This window comes from Crinia signifera, chromosome 19, assembly GCF_055691185.1.
Source record: "Crinia signifera chromosome 19, ASM5569118v1, whole genome shotgun sequence".
NCBI lineage: Eukaryota > Metazoa > Chordata > Amphibia > Anura > Myobatrachidae > Crinia > Crinia signifera.
The window spans coordinates 109,016,581-109,034,978 of NC_139226.1; the positions used below are offsets into that span (position 1 = coordinate 109,016,581).

At 47.0% G+C, this 18,398-nt stretch overlaps 1 protein-coding gene across 2 annotated transcripts in view; it reads left to right on the top strand.

Annotated features, from left to right (window-relative positions):
* The window catches only part of PCSK7 (proprotein convertase subtilisin/kexin type 7), a 43,315-nt gene that overhangs the window by 5,757 nt on the left and 19,160 nt on the right, over window positions 1-18,398 (top strand). For both annotated transcript variants that reach the window (XM_083163153.1, XM_083163152.1), the window contains exons 3-11: window positions 39-173; window positions 377-542; window positions 1,919-2,009; window positions 2,827-2,881; window positions 3,028-3,166; window positions 4,857-4,957; window positions 6,721-6,888; window positions 8,784-8,891; window positions 9,746-9,848. In XM_083163153.1, the coding sequence (XP_083019279.1) occupies window positions 39-173; window positions 377-542; window positions 1,919-2,009; window positions 2,827-2,881; window positions 3,028-3,166; window positions 4,857-4,957; window positions 6,721-6,888; window positions 8,784-8,891; window positions 9,746-9,848 (1,066 nt within the window). The remainder of the gene's footprint in view (window positions 1-38; window positions 174-376; window positions 543-1,918; window positions 2,010-2,826; window positions 2,882-3,027; window positions 3,167-4,856; window positions 4,958-6,720; window positions 6,889-8,783; window positions 8,892-9,745; window positions 9,849-18,398) is intronic.

An 18,398-nucleotide genomic window follows, 5' to 3' on the forward strand; every position in this document is an offset into this window, starting at 1 on the left:
AATGTCCTATTAACCAGTTGTTGTTGTTTCTTCTGCAGCACAATGCCCGTAGCCCTGGAATGGATATTAATGTTACCGGTGTATGGGAGAGAAATGTGACTGGCCGGGGGGTTACTGTGGTGGTTGTGGATGATGGTATCCAGCACACAATTCAGGACATTCAGCCAAACTATGTGAGCATTTGCATGACAAGGGGGAAGACATGTAGGGTGTTGTACGGTTTGGGGTAGGGTAAGGGTGACAGACTGCAGAGAACTTTGACTCTGGAAATGGACATGGGAGTCGCAGAATGAAGCATATGTTGTAAGTAAGGTATTATGCAGTAAAAGGGTCACATAGAGATGGTCAATTCTAACTTGCATTTTTTCTCCTGCAGAGCCCTGAAGGCAGCTATGATCTTAACTCCAATGACCCAGACCCTATGCCGCATCCAGATGGCTATGGCGATAACCACCATGGTACCCGATGTGCTGGGGAGATTGCTGCAGTACCCAACAATAGCTTCTGTGCAGTCGGAGTGGCCTATGGCAGCAGAATTGCAGGTGTGTGACTGGACCATAAGGTATAGGGTCACAGTTATCCACACAGGAGCTGAGGCAGCGTGTAAACCAAATCCTTTAAACCAAAGCCCTGTTCACTCTTTTGGCCTGATACAGGTTCATTCACAAAGCACATTTGATTTGCTAATGGACAAAATCATGTGCACTGCAGGTGGGGCAGATGTAACATGTGCAGGAAGAGTTAGACTTGAGTTAGATATTTTGTTTCTGTGCAGCGTAAATACTCTCTCTCTCTCTCTCTCTCTCTCTCTCTCTCTCTCTCTCTCTCTCTCTCTCTCTCTCTCTCTCTCTCTCTCTCTCTCTCTCTCTCTCTCTCTCTCTCTCTCTCTCTCTCTCTCTCTCTCTCTCTCTCTCTCACGCAGATACCTGTGCATTTGACATTGTAAGCACCCATTAGGGTGCTTAAAAGCACCCTTTATGGTGCTTATACGATCTTTCATCGCATAGGGGGCAAAAATCGCATCGCATGCGACGCGATGAAAACATTGCACGATGCACATCAGGGACGCCGCTATAATACACAAGTACCACAATTTTCATTGTGTACAAATAAAAACAAGACTGCCTTATAAAACACAGCCGGCTGATACATGCTCACAAAATCCTAATGCATGAGCATTGCAAAGAAGCGCCTATCTGCTTTAGAGGTGTATCTGCAACTGACCATTCGGAAACCTTGTTCAAGTTTGCGGGTGTCTGAGCACGGGAGGACACAACTGTGTCAGATATTTCTGTGCAGGTCCTGCCACTGCTCTCAGTCATGCAGAGAGGCCCCTTACTATAGGATACTAAAAGAATTGAGTTTTGTCATAGTACTACCATTATATCTGATGTTCGAGGAATCCATAAGATCAGGGACGGTACCAAGGGACTGGCGCATAGCTAACGTAGTACCAAGATAGAAGAAAGGTTAAACTAACCCTGAAAATTATAGACTGCTTGGATTCACCTAAAACTGTGTGCTGCTGCTTTTCTGGGCACGCTGAGAGGACATTGGGTATTTTACATTATGCAAGCTGGCATGCATAGGATTCCAAAGCCGGCCCACCCTGTTACAATTGAATTATTCTGATGATAGCATTGCTTTATTCAGCTATAAATACCTATGCATCATTTACTAATAATAATCTGGTATGTTCAGTAACTTTTAAAGACTGCTGCATTTTATCAGCTCTATATCCAATTGCCACCAGTTCTCTGACCAATGTTCCCTAAGATACTACTGTTTTCCATGAACGCAGTTACAGACATGAAGTTCCTCCTAAGCTGTTTATTACCATCGCACCTGCCCAAAGCGTCTCCCTGGCTGGCTCTGTTGCAACACATGGTCATTTGTGACTGGTATACCTGTTTTTCAGGGATCAGAGTTCTTGATGGGCCGCTCACAGACAGCATGGAGGCAATAGCGTTCAACAAGCACTATCAGATCAATGATATCTACAGCTGCAGGTAAATGATTACACACCATACTCCTAAAATATCTTTCCTGACATTATTTATCGCTCTGTCAATGTAATGCTAATGCAAAATGCCAACTCTTGGGAAAACACACCAAATGCCAGGTGTGTGTGTGTGTGTGTGTGTGTGTGTGTGTTACTGTTTTGCACATAAAGTTAAAATAAATTTTTAAAGCGTGTGGTTTCAATGAAATCTTAATGTTCATGTTTAAGGAGTTTTTACGTACTGACCATGGGCCTTATTCAGGCTGGATCACATTGTGGTCCTCTGTGCAGTTTACGTGTGCAGGGCCTGTTCTGCACATGCGCAGTTGGAGTCCTGCATGTGCGCAGTTCCTGCGATCGCAGGGCTAAAATGCAATCACCTTTGCCTGATTAACAAGCTGTGTGATCAGCTGTGGGCAGAAATGCCATCACTTCTGCCTGATTGACAGGGCGGAAGCGGTTGGAATTTGGCAAAATGGGGGGCGCGGGGGGATGGGGTGTTGTCAAGGCTAAGGACTGCATCACAAGCCGGTTTCTTTGACCTCCCAATGCCCCCTGCACCTGCAAATCTGAGTGAGGTCATACTTACCTTAGGATTCAGACGCAGATAAAAAGAACTGCGATCGCAGTGCAGTTTTAGCTGTTGCAAATCTGGTCAGGCGGTGGTATGCACCTCCTCCATTTGCATTGCTTTGTAATTGTAAATCTGGCTTCCCCGTAGTTGTTGACCTCATTTGCTTTTAATGTTGAACCAATGTTTCATCACAAAATCAGCTCTTGGTGTTAACGGGCATATTCGTAACTGTACATGTTCTGTCTCCCAGCTGGGGTCCTGATGATGATGGGAAGACGGTGGATGGACCTCATCAGTTGGGAAAGGTAATATCTGCTATTGTATCCATAGCCCAGAATGTAAAGAAGATATTTGCCATTGGTTTCACCATATCAATTGCGGTATCCCTTTTCTGGCTTCATAATTTTATACTAACAGATGTACTTCTGACTCTCCATTTCTTCATCTGTAGGCTGCGCTTCAGCACGGTGTCATTGCGGGACGGAAAGGTTTTGGAAGTGTTTTCGTAGTTGCCAGTGGTAATGGAGGCCGGTACAATGATAACTGTAACTATGACGGATATGCCAATTCAATCTACACCGTAACTATAGGTACATTTACTTGTTGCTTTTTAGTTTAACAAATGAGCACACTTAATAAGTTTTGGTATATAAGCCGCTGGTCCTTGGCAGGCAAATAGCCGCTGCCTTGTAGTTATCAGTCAAATACATAGTTACTTGCAAACAGTCACACGACTGCTTGTACAAATAGTAGCAATAGAGATGACCACATTGCTGGCCAGGAGGGCAAGCACGGGCTTAACATTAATGAAACTTTTTTTTTTGGGGGGGGGGGGTTAAGCGAAATATACAGTTTGTCTCCGCTCATACGTTTTAAAGGAACAGAGTCCAACTTTGGACTCTGGTCTCACAATCAAGGAGAACAGCAGCACAATAGTATGCCCAATTGAAATTACATCCCACAGTAGCACAATCTTATTCACATTACACTACATGTAGTGCTATTGATTCACATTATTCAACACCGTAGTTCACATACACATAATACGCACAGTAGTGCCACTTCTACATAATGCCCTCAGTAGTTGTGCCGCTTACACCGGTTGGTGGAACTGGTGCTGCAGTGACTTGCCTAATATAATACCAGTCCTGCTGCCCAGGAAAACTTGTTTAGCTTTTTGTGTAGTTCTAATCCTATTACTATCATGGGGCGGGATTCTCTAAAATCCGCAGCCCTCTTCCCCGGGCATCGCATTTCTAATTACCGCATATTCTCTAAAATATGCGGTCATTAACGCAAGGGACAGCTCTTGCGGTAAGAGCTGTCACTTGCGATGCGGCGCCGTTGCTGGACTTCCGGGTCTATGACCCGGGAGTCCGTCTGCGCAGACTGACGCGCCGGCCGCAGGGCATGCTGGGAGGGATCCGTGACGGATCCCTCACACACCGCTGCGGTAAGAAGCCCATAGGCTTCTGCAGGGAACCGACAGCTTTGCTGGCGATTCCCTCCGCAGCGGTGACACTGCGGAGGGAGGTTAGAGAATACAGAAATGCGGTAAAAACCCCGATAACGGGGGTTTTACCGCATTTCTGTAATAGAGAATCTCGCCCATTGTCTGTTGTCCCCTGCAAGCAGTTTATTTTTGAATGTATCCTTCAACATACACCCTGCAGCAAGCATAATGTACCCAGTAATGGGTTTTATTTTATTTTTTACATATTACCAAGATGGAAAGCTGAAGCACAAATGCCTGGTTTTCTAGTCAAATCCTTGGATCTGCGGGTTAGGAGCGCAGTGTTTGTTGGTCTAAGGGAGTTATTCTAGTTGATACGCAAGGCTGTGTATTCGAGCCTTGCGAGTCCACCAGATGCAGCCCTGTGAATACCGATACACATGCGGTGATGTCAGTTGCCCTGCGCCCACATCACAATTAGCATGGAAATGCCCATAAAACACTGCCGCAATCATGGGTGCGTGCACCCTGCCAACAGACTGTTCGTATTGGCCGCACGCACTCGGCACATGCACAGAAATTCGGCTGTGCATATGCCAAACATCGGTCCCCGTGCAAAGGAACGCCGCCTGCAAAATCGACCAGAATAAGGTCCTAAGTGTGGATTTAATGATATGCGCTGTATAACGCCAAGTGCAGTATTTACAGTTCTGTGCATTTTTTTTTCTACCCAAAGGATCATGGTATATATAGAAGAACATATATTGTTGGACAAAGAAGATAAAGATTACATTCAATTCATTGGTAGTTAAATATTCTCATTGTAGGTGCTGTTAATGAGGCTGGTAAGATGCCGTTCTATGCGGAGGAATGCGCCTCCATGTTAGCGGTCACCTTCAGCAGTGGAGACAGACAGATGAGGAGTATTGTGAGTAAAGAAAATATGTATTTTTATTTCTCTGAGCCCCAGTCTCGCAGCACACAGGGGTTATTCTAGTGGATTCGCAAGGCTGCCAATTTGCAGTATTGTGGAGTCTACCAACCTTCATTTATTATCGATCACCTTCATTTTTAGAACCTTTGGTAAACTTACCCCTAAGTGATTGCAAAATGTACTGTATAGATCAATTGCATTTTTAACCCAAAACCCTGAGATTGTATATTTGACAACCTATTTCCCCACAACCGTGTGACCACCAAGCTGTACTGTACCCTCCTTTTCTTCTTAGTGGAACTTGTAAAGTCCCTAGAGAAATACATACAGTCATTGCTCCCTATGTGAGGCATCAGGGGAACGTCCAGCGTTTTATGAATAATGCTGGGCATTCCCTGCTCAGGGCGGGCGTCTGACGTCACGTGATGTCAGTGTCCGCCCCCAAATTGGCAATCGGCGGGCAAGATAAAAGTCAGTTCAGACTGACTTATCTGCATTCGATGGTGAACGATTTTTCGAATGATTTTTCAGCCGGGTATTTGCGTACACTTCCCCTCGGTTGCTACTGAGGAGACTCGGGTGATGGGGGTTTGTCGGGCGTGGTTAACTTGTTCGCTAGGCTGCGATCATACGCAGTCTAGCGAGCTGTGCTGAATCGGCCCCTGTGTTTGCGTACTCGGGTGGTGGGGGTTTGTCAGGCGTGGTTAACTTGTATGTTCGCAGCCTAGCGAGCTGTCCTGAATTGGCCCCTGTGTTTGTTGGCGCTCCTGCTGCCGTTACACCTGTAGAGCTTTCATGTGATCGGTTTCTGTGAGAAGACAAGCAGACATACACAAATTGTTGTTTGCCAAATAATACCTGGTCTATGTTTATTCTTTATTTTGCTTTTTTTTTTTTTTTTTTTTCTTTTGTGAAAGATTTGATTCACACCACAGGACTGTGACTAACCGCATTATTCTGTCCTAGATTTTTGGCAATTGTAACAGTGGTGTAACATGGGCAGGATGAGCTCAGCGCATGTCTTAACACTGTGGGGGGTATGCAACCCCGGATCATGACTGTTGATTCCTCCCGACAGCCATAATCCTGGCCCGTTGTGGTTTGCCCAACCGCCAATCGGAAGGCGAGATTTAATGTCGTGCCTGCCGCTCAGAGAAAAGGGAGGGTACTGTGTATTGACCATATACAGGCTCGTTATGCAGTGATCCCTCTTCAACGCTGTCCGTAAAGCCAGCATTGAATAGGGCCCCGCCACTATTTCCCTTGTCGACAATAGCGGCGGAGGATTGCATACCCCCCTGTGAATGGCTTGAAAGACTAGGCTCAGCGGGCCATATCCATACGGCCGGCTGCTGAATTAAGCAAAAAAGAGGTTGTTCGGACAGAGGAGGTGAGAGGGGCTCATCTTTTTTGCAAGTTCAGAAGCAGACGGCTTGTGTTCTTCACCTGGAGGGCACTGGCCTTTAAGCTCTTTTTGCGTGGCCAATGTCCAGCCAGGTCTTCCATGGCGTCTGTCTTCAGGAGCTCTTCATTGCTCCTCCTCCGCTGTCAGACTGCCTCCCGACATACGCTGGCTGATATTAGCAGGTATAATGAGGCGAGCCAAACCTCTATCTGTGCTGTATGTAGAAGCTGTAATAAGTGAGTTGCAAAAAGGAAAACCATAGTGCAGAGGGAGGAATGATTTGGGGTGGGGGGGGGGTAAATGTTTTTACTTCTCAACCAGTTTGGTTATACTTTCACCCCTCCTGGTTTAGGTGACATCAGACTGGGATTTGCAGAAGGGAACGGGGTGTACAGAGGGCCATACAGGAACGTCTGCCGCGGCGCCCATAGCTGCCGGGATGATTGCTCTGATGCTGCAGGTCCGGCCTTGTCTGACGTGGCGGGACGTTCAACACATCATTGTATTTGCAGCCACAAAGGTAAAGTGCGTGAGTCTTGCTGATTTATTTCTTATTGGAGAGTTATTACACACCATTATGTGGTAACACCTCATCTGCGTAAAATCAGGCAGATCTAACAAAGAGGTTCAGTTGTTGTTCATATCAAATACCAGACTGAAGGAATAAGTGTAATGTAAGTAACTTTGAGTCTGATTCAGGCCTGTTGGCAATGTTTCAATTTTTGCAGATCGACAAAACCATGCTGCACTGCAGGTGGGGCAGATGTAACCTGTGCATAGAGAGTTCGATTTGGGTGGGGTGTGTTCAAACTGACATCTAAATTGCAGTGTAAGAATAAAGAAGCCAATATTTACCCTGCACAGAAACAATATAACCAGGGGAAGCTCCGGAGGCGGTGGGCTGCACCACAGATCAAAATTCAAATAGGGGAGCTGCACCCACTGGCAGTGAGTCCGTTTGGAATGGCAGTGGGTGTGGTTCCCCCTATTTCAATTTTGATCTGTGCTGCAGCCCCACCTCTGGAGCTGCCAGTGAATATAGACCACTCACATCCAACTCTCTCTGCACATGCTACATCTGCCCCACCTGCGGTGCAACATGGTTTTGTTCATGCGCCCCTTTGTCAGTGAAATGATTGCTGGTTGGAGTAATTGTAGAACACTCTGAACTGGCAAACTACTAATTACAAAGTTTTTATGATTTGTCCCAATAACCTAAGCAAGGGCTTACAGACAGGCTTATGAAAGAAACCTTTGCAACTGAGGGTAGACATGAAGGTTATTAATAATCTCTAAAGAAGCCTATATGGGTTTTCTTTTCTTTTTAATTAACATAAAACCCAACAACTAACTAACTATATAATATAAGCTTGCCTGACACTATAGAGGATCTATTTTATGCCTACATCTGATTAATGCATTTCCAAATTGTAGTTACATCATGGAGATCAAGAAAATGTTATTGAGAAGAAGTCATCAGCTGGAGGGTGTACCAATCATTGGGAATAATTGACTATTTGTCCGAGCTTTGTTAGATGTGAGGAAGACTGCAGAGTAGTCATCTGATCACATAGTATAACTAGGAGCCAGGCCGTCCTACAGAACTACTCTCTGTGCTACAGGAGCCTCTGTTGTGGGAGGCCTGCTTAATCTTTACACAAAGAATATGGCAGACACAGATTAAGCAGGTGACCAGTTAATGACAGATTAACCAGATGGTTTATCACTTTAGTCTGCTTTCTAGCGTTTGGGGGTAACTGACTGATTGTCTGATTGTGCAGATTATTTGTGTGTGTGTACCTAGCTTTATTTTATTGTGCTCATCAACCCAGCAGCACTCTCCTTGTCCGCTGAAGCAATGCGGTGTGAATGATATACAATTGGTTGGGCACAGAATGAAGCTGCATTTTGATAACACTACTATAGGATTTTAGTGGATAGCATTATTATTTTATTCCTGGAAAATAATGATTCACAAGCTACATTTATTTTGCTTAAATATAAAAGTCTGTGTCCTGGAGTTGTCCTGTCATTTCTTATGTCCTCTCTCTCAAAAAAAAAAAAGTTTTCAGTCATTAATCAGCCCACATCCACCCCCATATCCTATCTGGAGAAAAGGGGCGGAGACTGCAGAATCCAGATACCTGGTGTTGCCAGAGACTTGCCCTCATTAACTGACCACTGTTTGTGCAGCTGAACAATTGTCATTAAAGGCACTTTAGATTATTTGTTTATCTGACGTTACAGAATATTTTGTGTTTATTTTCTTATGCTGTGGATTTACTCAAGATTTTTTTTTCCCACCCCATAAAGTATGGAAAGTGGTTTGTTCTAGCCGCAGTGTGTGTTTTTGTTACATGCATGTCATTGTCTACTGTAGTTCACTCCGGCTTTCTTGTTGCTTTATCTCTGCAGTATGAAGACCACCAGGCGGCCTGGGAAATCAATGGAGCCGGGTTTAGCCACAGTCATCAGCATGGTTTCGGCCTCCTCAATGCCTGGCGTCTTACTAATGCTGCTAAGGTGATTGTTGGACGTAGTGAAAATCCCTTGTACTATGAGCAATTTTCCTTCTCATTTAGGAATCATACATTTTAGTTATTTTCATCCATAAATATAGGATTGCACTGTACATACTAGGTGTTATTCTGGTTCACTCTTTCTGGCAAATTCCTTCTTAAAAGGACAAAACCATGTGCGCTGCAGGTGGGGCAGATGTAACGTGCAGAGAGAATTAGATTTGGGTGAGTTATTTTGTTTCTGTGCAGGGTAAATACTGGCTGCTTTATCTTTACACTGCAATATAGATCTCACTTTGAAGTAAAACCCCACCCAAATCGAATTCTCTCTGCACAAGTTACATCTGCCCCACCTGCAGTGCACGTGGTTTTGTCCATTTGAGAAGGAATTTTCCAGAAGGAGTGAACCAGAATAACCCCCACTGTATGTCTATCCTAATCAGCCTGATTTTTATACAGGGGGGGGAGGGGGGGGGGAGTATACACCTGAAAGGTCGACATTTTTTTTTTTTTTTTTACATAATTATTAATTTTTTTTTTTTTATTATTATTTTTTTTGGGTGTGTCGACATGGGCCCCTAATTAGTGCAATGTGTGCACTCGCTTCGCGCAACAAGCTTACGCGCAGCGCACTGTTATATTCTCCCTCTATGTCGACATGGATAGTGAATTAAGAATAAACCAGTTTACAAAGAAAAAAAAGTGAAAAACTCATGTCGACGTTTTCATGTCAGCTTTTTGGGGTAGACTTATTGACTACCTATGCAGGACCCCGCCATGTTGTGGGTGCACAATGGCTTTATATAGAACATTTCATTTTATATCTTTTTTTTTTTTTTTTTTTTCATCCATTTACAGGTGTGGGAGTCGGTTCCCTATTTAGCTTCCTATGTTAGTCCAGTGTTTAAAGAGAACAAGAATATTCCTCTTCTACCTAATATGCTGCAATTAAGCTGGAACGGTGAGTCTGGAACAATGTCACTTTGGTCTTCAATAAATGCACTGCCTCTGCTGATGCTGCTCTGTTGCTGTGGGTTACGCATGTTCATGTGTATTTCATTTTTTTTTTTTTTTCATATTCTCTATTATATTGTTTTCTTGATTGAGTGTTACTGCTTTTGCTGCTCTCACCACCCACTGTAGTCACTTCCCTTAACAAGAGCATATCAACAACTTAAACTTATACGGCGCCTTTTCCTTTTAACTTACAACCCACCTGTACTGTGTATTTACAATCAAAGGTGATTTTGGGCTTTATTTCTTTGCCCTATTGAACTTGTTGCCAGACAATTATCAGATTTGATTCTCTTTTATTGTCCTGTATAAATCTTGTATAGATAGTGAACTTAGATTTGTGTGCGAATATGCACTCATGCACAGAATTTATTCAAGGGTGGTAAATGGGCTAGCCTCCCGTCAGAGGTGGTAAATGGACTAGCCTCCCGTCAGAGGTGGTAAATGGGCTAGCCTCCCGTCAGAGGTGGTAAATGGGCTAGCCTCCCGTCAGAGGTGGTAAATGGACTAGCCTCCCGTCAGAGGTGGTAAATGGACTAGCCTCCCGTCAGAGGTGGTAAATGGACTAGCCTCCCGTCAGAGGTGGTAAATGGACTAGCCTCCCGTCAGAGGTGGTAAATGGACTAGCCTCCCGTCAGAGGTGGTAAATGGACTAGCCTCCCGTCAGAGGTGGTAAATGGACTAGCCTCCCGTCAGAGGTGGTAAATGGGCTAGCCTCCCGTCAGAGGTGGTAAATGGGCTAGCCTCCCGTCAGAGGTGGTAAATGGGCTAGCCTCCCGTCAGAGGTGGTAAATGGACTAGCCTCCCGTCAGAGGTGGTAAATGGGCTAGCCTCCCGTCAGAGGTGGTAAATGGACTAGCCTCCCGTCAGAGGTGGTAAATGGACTAGCCTCCCGTCAGAGGTGGTAAATGGACTAGCCTCCCGTCAGAGGTGGTAAATGGACTAGCCTCCCGTCAGAGGTGGTAAATGGACTAGCCTCCCGTCAGAGGTGGTAAATGGACTAGCCTCCCATCAGGGGTGGTAAATGGGCTAGCCTCCCATCAGAGGATTGAGGTTACCTAGAGGTTAAAGGGACTTGATGGGCCAAAGTGGTTCTTATCTGCCATGAAATTCTAGGTTACTGTGTAACAAAGAGTGTGGATCATTGGTTCGACACCACTAGGTCGACATGGGTCTAGGTCGACATAACATTAGGTCAACATGGGGGTTTTCACTGGTTTTTTTACCCAACTGTCGACACAGTCGACATGGACAGAGTTTGAAGTGCACCGCATCGCCTCGCTACGCTTGGCACACTATTTTATTCTCCCACCGCGCCCTATGTCTGCTCAAAAAACGGTGAAAAACCCCATGTCGACCCTTTGACTGTCAACCTAGCCTATGTCGACCTAGACCCATGTCGACCTTGTTGCCTGTGGACCTAGTGGTGTCGACCAAATGCTTGTCAACCTAGTTGATGTAGACCTAATGACCTTAACAAAACGATTGCTTGTTACATAATGCAAAATGAATCTGTAATCATGCAGTACACATTTTGCACCCTAGGGGGAGCTCTTGACTTGCAGTTACTTGTTTACCATTCCACCATTTATTTGAGCAGTTCTGCATAAAGTCAGGTTTTGGTTTCAGTCAGAGGAAAGCTATTTATAGTAAATGAGGTGTCGCATTTTTGTAACTTATACAGCTGCATCAATGTAACACATTATACATGTTTAGCTATCATACAGCTTTGGCATGCTCTGTTCAGCCGATTATCACATTGTATAGAATATATACTGTTAATGGCCCCTTACAAACACTTTCTGCTTCTGAATGTGTTTTTTTGGAGGCAGGAAAATGCTTCCTTGTGGTTGGCTAACCTGTTGCTGTATTTATGTCCTAATTAGGGATGCCAATCCCAGGGCATTTTTTTCAATCCTAGGTCTCAGGATTGAAAACCATGCACGATCCCGGGATTGGCCTTCCTAATATAAAAAACCACAATGCCCAGTATTGGAAACCCTGGTTATTTTGGGGTCTGATCCTGGGATTGGACACCATAGTCCTAACTGTCATGGTGACCCTTATACTACTGTTCCATATTCCAACTTTTTCACAATTTAATTTAAGACACCATCTGATAAATTCTACAAATATAACTAATTGTGTATTGGGAAATACACCGTACTGGACGGTTCTAAGGGCTACAACCTTAGCGGAGAGGAACTGGGTAATTCCATACTTGAAAAGGATCTAGGAGTCCAAATAGACAGCAAACTAGGATGTAGTGCCCATTGTAATGTAGCTACAAAAAAGGCCAACAAAATTCTGGCATGTATTAAGAGGGGAATGGAAACTAGGGACTCAAGGGTAATTATGCCACTGTATAAAGCATTGGTGAGACCTCACCTAGAGTATGGAGTACAGTTCTGGGCCCCATACTATAAAAAGGACATCATAGAATTAGAAAAAGTCCAAAGGCGAGCAACAAAGCTTATTAGGGGAATGGAGAATTTAAGCTACGGGGAGAGATTAAGCAATTTGGGACTATTTACATTAGAAAAGAGACGTTTAAGGGGGGACATGCTCAACATGTACAAGTATATCAAGGGCCAATATAAGGAACTGTCACGCACCCTCTTTTCTACTAGAAAGGAATCTAGGACGCGAGGGCATGAGTATAGATTAGAAGAAAAAAAATTTCATTCCGCTAGTAGAAAGAATTTCTTTACGGTCAGAACAGTCAAACTCTGGAACTCTCTTCCCAGAGAGGTGGTAACGGCTGGCTCATTAAATGCGTTCAAGGCAAAGTTGGACAAACATTTACTGGAGAAAAACATCCATGGGTACAAATAAAAAATATAATTTGTCTGTAAAATACCAGAACCTACCAAATCAGCAATGGATATCTATACCAGGTTGAACTAGATGGACGCAAGTCTTTTTTCAGCCTTACCTACTATGTAACTATGTAACTAAGGCAGAAATAATATTATCTATAAGAAATCATATTACAGCTATAGTAGGTATTCACTGAAAATATATAACCCAGGTCATATCTTTGCGCAATGGTCTGGGAAGTCAATAAAACTGTATTTTGCAAATTACTTATATGCACACGTAGCCTCCTACATACAGAAAATACATTGAGCTAGAATTCAAGTAATGTTTACCGTAGCTTCTTCTGGAGGACCTGAATTTACTTCTGTACATATGGGAAACCCTTATCCTGAACCAGCCAAATAAATGGCTGACAAAGGTCTTGATGTTGAATAGACAAAAAGTAGTAAGGCCAAGAGAGGCCAGTGCTACCAAATTATGCCAATGATTTTTTTTTTTTTAAATCTCCCAATGCTTCATCACATAAGACACTAACGTCCTTACTGAAACGCTCCAATCGCCCCTCATGATGTCCTCAGGTGATAGATTTCACGGGGGAGAGGGCTTCTGGTTTCATGGCTTTGACAAGTGTTCTAAGGGGGAATTGCAAAAGCCATGCCCAGATTTCAAGGGGGATTGTCCATTAAAATCTGGCCATCGTAACACAGGCATTTAGCTGCCGGGTGCCGGACGGGATCCCAACAGCAATTTACCCAACGTCGGGATCCCAACTGTTAATACACCGACAGACAGGTTCCCGACGGCCACCTTCTATTCTCCCTTGTGGGGGTCCACGACCCCCATAGAGGAAGAATAGAATAGGTGGCAAGCATAGCGAGTCACCGTGCCCGCAGCATGGCAAGCGCAGCGAACCTGCAAGGGGCTTTGTTGCGCTCGCCATGCTGTCCGCCAGTCGGGCTATTGACTGTTGGGATCCTATACCACACCCTAGCTGCCACCAGCCACTAATTGTCCTTCACATCACATGGGATATTCTCCAATTCTCCATTCTACTACACAGAGGATCCCTTCCCTGCTTATTGAAAAGCTAGGGTCCGGGATTCCAGCGCCCCTGGGTTTTTCCCAGGCTGTCAGTCAGGGCCTCTTCAAAGGCACCTGCCACGACATCACAGCGTTCCTGCCACCCTCCATCAAAGGGGATTGCCAGGCGCTACTGCAGAGCCTCAGCAGGGGTGAGTAAGACCCACATCTTGTATTGTTATACAGACGCCGCAGCGCTAATCCAACAGATGCCGCGCTAATAAGTGGCGCGGCGGAAGGGGTTAATGGCGGCCGCGGCGGGGGTCTGAGCGCGCCTTTGAAGAGGGCGCACGTACTAGCCCCCACCTGTCCCTAGCCTCTACATTCGCGGGTAGCGCTGTCCCTGCAGGGCGCCGCTGCCATTTTGACTGGCGCGGCGGGGGGTTAATGGCAGCCGCGAGGGGGTTTTATAGCACGCCTGAATAGACAGGCGCAGCAAGCCCTCCAAGCGCCGGCAAACTCTGTCCCCTTCCTAAGCAGGGCACAGGCAAGGCTGCGGTGAGGAGGGGGGGAAGGTGCGCGCTGAGGTGGGCATGGCGCGGCCCTGTTAACACACACACACACACACACACACACTATAAGCTGCTCTCTCCTCTTGTCTTGCAGACTGCAGCTACTGTAACCCTTTCAGGGCACTTTCTGTCATTTTGACTGTGTTTATAGGGACTTACTCCCTTCCAGGACCCGCTCTCCCAGGGGGGATTTGGGTATTGCCCTAGGGTGATCCACTGTCTTGTGTGTGTGTGTGTGTGTGTGTGTTTGTGTGTGCCTTAAGAATTGAGTGGCCCACGTGCAGACATGGCGAGCAGGTCCAAGGCTGCTCAAAAGTCTTTTACCTGCACAGTTTGTTCCAATAAGTTCTCCCAATACTCTGATGGGGGAACTTCAGTCTGTCAGACCTGTGCGGTCCCCCCGTCAGGGTCCCAAACTACCGACACACCAGCCCCCCAGTGGGCTGCAGCCTTAGTCGGCACTATGACTAAGTTGTCTGCGAAGCTGGCAGTATCCCGCAGGGCAGAGCCTGCATGGGCTACGGCTTTGTCCAGGTCGGTGGACTCCTTGGCGGGGGTCCTTGCCAAGCCCCAGAGGCCGGGTCCCTTAGCCCAGAAGCGCCCCTTTCAGATGATGCTTCAGGGAGAGGACACCGACGAGGAGCCTGAGCCCTTTGAAGAGATAGAGGAGGGCGAGTGGGAGGAGGTACAGGATACCCCTCAGGAGGCGGAGCCAACTCCGGTTGGTATAGAAGCCCTTATTCTTGCAGTTAAGGAGGTGTTACATCTGCCTGACGATCCTCTTCCGGCTCCCCAGGAGTTGGATTTATTTGGAAATACACGGAAAGCCTCTGTGGTGTTTCCTTGCCCTAACCAGGATCAGCTTCTAGAGGCCTGGAAGCGACCGGACAGGCGTTTTCAGGTACCGAAGAGGTTTCCTTCGATGTACCCTTTTGAGCCAACAGCTTTGAGCAAATGGGAAACACCTCCACCGGTGGACACATCCGTGTCAAGGTTATCCAAGAAGACCACCTTGCCAGTCCCAGGGGCATGTTCGCTCAAGGATCCGTCAGACCGAAAAATGGAGGCCACCTTAAAGGCTATGTATACGGCGGCTGGTGCCCAGCTTCGGCCGGCCATAGTGTCGGCCTGGGTAAATAGGGCAAATGCCAGGTGGGCGGAGCTGATCACTGAAGGCCTCGACTCAGGGATGCCAGCAGAGGAGATTCGCCAACTGGCGGAACATATTAAGGAGTCGGCGGGATTCCTTGGAGACGCTGCTAAGGATATTTCCCTTATTTCATCACGCATCTCTGCGAACGCCATTGCAGCGAGACGGGCCTTGTGGCTGCGGTCTTGGCAGGCTGACGCAGAATCCAAAAGAGCGGTCGAAGGTCTCCCCTTTGCGGGTGATATTCTATTTGGTCCAGAACTGGACAGATGGATTTCGCAGGCTACCGGGGGAAAATCTGCCTTTTTGCCGACAGCGGCACCTCCTCAAAGACGCCAGTATGCGGGACCCTCTTTTCAATCTTTTCGTCCACAACGTTCCTTTCGGGGCAGAGGAAGAGGCTTCCTATCCTCCAGAGGTACTAGAGCCAGATCTCGTCCACAGGCCGCCCTCCGGGTCCAGGAGCCAAAACAGCCCCCAAAGCCGGCAGCATGACGGTTTGCCAGCTTCAGTGGGAGACTGGTCAGTCGGAGCACGTCTCTCCTACTTCAGAACCCAATGGTTCTCCCTGACGGAGGACCCTTGGGTTCGCAGGATTATTTCGGAGGGCTATCGTATACAGTTCGACGCTCCTCCTCCCAACAGGTTCTTCACCACAGCGCTGCCAGAATCCTCGGTCAAGAGAGATGGGATTCTCCTGGCTATACAGATGCTGTTGGACTCTCAGGTCATCTGTCCGGTTCCGGTCTCACAGAGAAGGTTGGGGTATTACTCCAATCTCTTTGTGGTGCCGAAGCCGGATGGGTCAGTTCGACCCATACTAAACCTTTAAGGCCTTAAACCTACTGGTTTCGCACCAACCATTCAAGATGGAGTCAGTCCATTCAGTAATAGCTTCCTTGGAGCCAGGGGAATATATGATTTCCCTGGACATAAAGGATGCTTATCTGCATATCCCCATCTGCAGCCATCACCAGGTTTTTCTACGCTTCGCAGTGGGCAGAGACCATTTTCAATTCAGGGCTCTACCTTTCGGATTACCGTCAGCCCCCAGAGTGTTCACCAAGACTCTGTCGGTGGCGATCGCCGCTCTTCGGAGCCAGGGGGTGACGATAATCCCTTATCTGGACGACCTTCTCGTCAAGGCCCCTTCAGTTCAGATGCTCGAGGACCATACCAGGAGGACGATTTTGATGCTGACCAGCTTAGGCTGGGTCATGAATTACAAGAAGTCCTCGCTGACCCCCACTCAGAGGATTCGTTTTCTGGGCCTTTGGTTGGACACAGAGGCTCAGAGTCTTCCTTCCGGAGGAAAAGATTTTGGCCATTCAGGAGTTAGCTCGAAGAGTGTTGCTACCTCAGAGGGTCAGTTTACACCTTTGCGTGCAGTTACTGGGGAAGATGGTGTCGGCCTTTCCAGCACTGGGCTGGGGGCGCTTTCACTCCAGAACTTTTCAGATGGACCTCCTCAAGAAGGGAGCAGGTTCTCATCTATTGCTTCACAGACAGATCCGGTTATCCCCTCACGCCCGTCTATCCTTGACTTGGTGGCTCCAGCGAGATCACTTGAGCGAGGGCCGTCGATTCGCGATCCACAATTGGACGGAAATGACGACGGACGCCAGTCTGAGCGGTTGGGGAGCGGTCCTCCTAGACCTCAGAATGCAAGGAAGATGGACCACCCAGGAACAGACCTTACCGATCAATGTATTGGAGTTAAGGGCTATTTACAATGCGCTGGTCAGATCGGAGAATCTACTTCAGGGTCACGCAGTGAAGGTCCGCTCGGACAATGCGACAGCAGTGGCCTATGTGAACAGGCAAGGGGGAACTCGCAGCAGAATGGCCATGACAGAGGTCAGAAGAATCCTTCTTTTGGCAGAACGTTGGAAGGTGGTTCTGATGGCGGTGTTCCTTCCAGGAGTGGAGAACATAGAAGCAGATTTTCTCAGCCGAAAAAGTCTGCATCCAGGAGAATGGTCCCTACACCCAGAGGTGTTTCAAGACCTCACCAGGAGGTGGGGCACTCCCGAGGTGGACTTGATGGCCTCGCGGGAAAATCATCAGCTACCAAGGTATGTGGCTCGCACAAGAGACCCAGGAGCAATAGCAATCGACGCGCTATCAACTCCGTGGAACTACAGGTTGGTCTACCTGTTCCCTCCGCTGCCTCTCCTAGCGCCAGTCTTGAAGAAGCTCAAGAGAGAGTCAGTTCAGGCGATTCTCATTGCGCCTTTTTGGCCTCGACGGTCATGGTTCTCGGACATTCAGAGGATGGCAGTGGACGAAGTCCGGTTGCCGCTACGCCAGGACCTTCTACGACAGGGCCCATTTTGGCATCAAAAGTTGACACAGCTCCATTTGACGGCGTGGCTGTTGAGACCGCAGTGTTGAGGGAGAGGGGCATTCCTCGTTCGGTAATTCCCACCATGCTGAGGGCTCGTAGACCGTCGTCAGCGGCCCATTACCACCGGATTTGGCGCACATATTCGAAGTGGTGTGAGGAAAAGGGCTGGCCTTATCGGAATTTCAAGCTCTCTCGCTTATTGTTGTTCCTACAACGAGGTCTGGATGCAGGCCTTAAGCTAGGATCGCTGAAGGTACAGATCTCAGCGTTGTCCATGCTTTTTCAAAGGAGGTTAGCACTATTGCCTGAGATCCAGACTTTTTTGCAAGGGGTCCCTAGAGTGCAACCACCGTTTGCTCCACTTGTTCCTCCATGGGACCTAGACTTGGTCCTGTCGTTCCTCCAGTCAGAGACTTTTGAACCGCTGGAAAGGGTGGAACTTAAGTTCTTGTGTTGGAAAACGGTTCTTCTCCTAGCTCTGGCCTCTGCGCGCAGAGTTTCAGAGCTTAGTGCACTGTCCTGCAGAGCTCCATATCTCATTTTTCATGAGGACAGGGCGGAGCTACGCACGACTTCTGCATTCCTTCC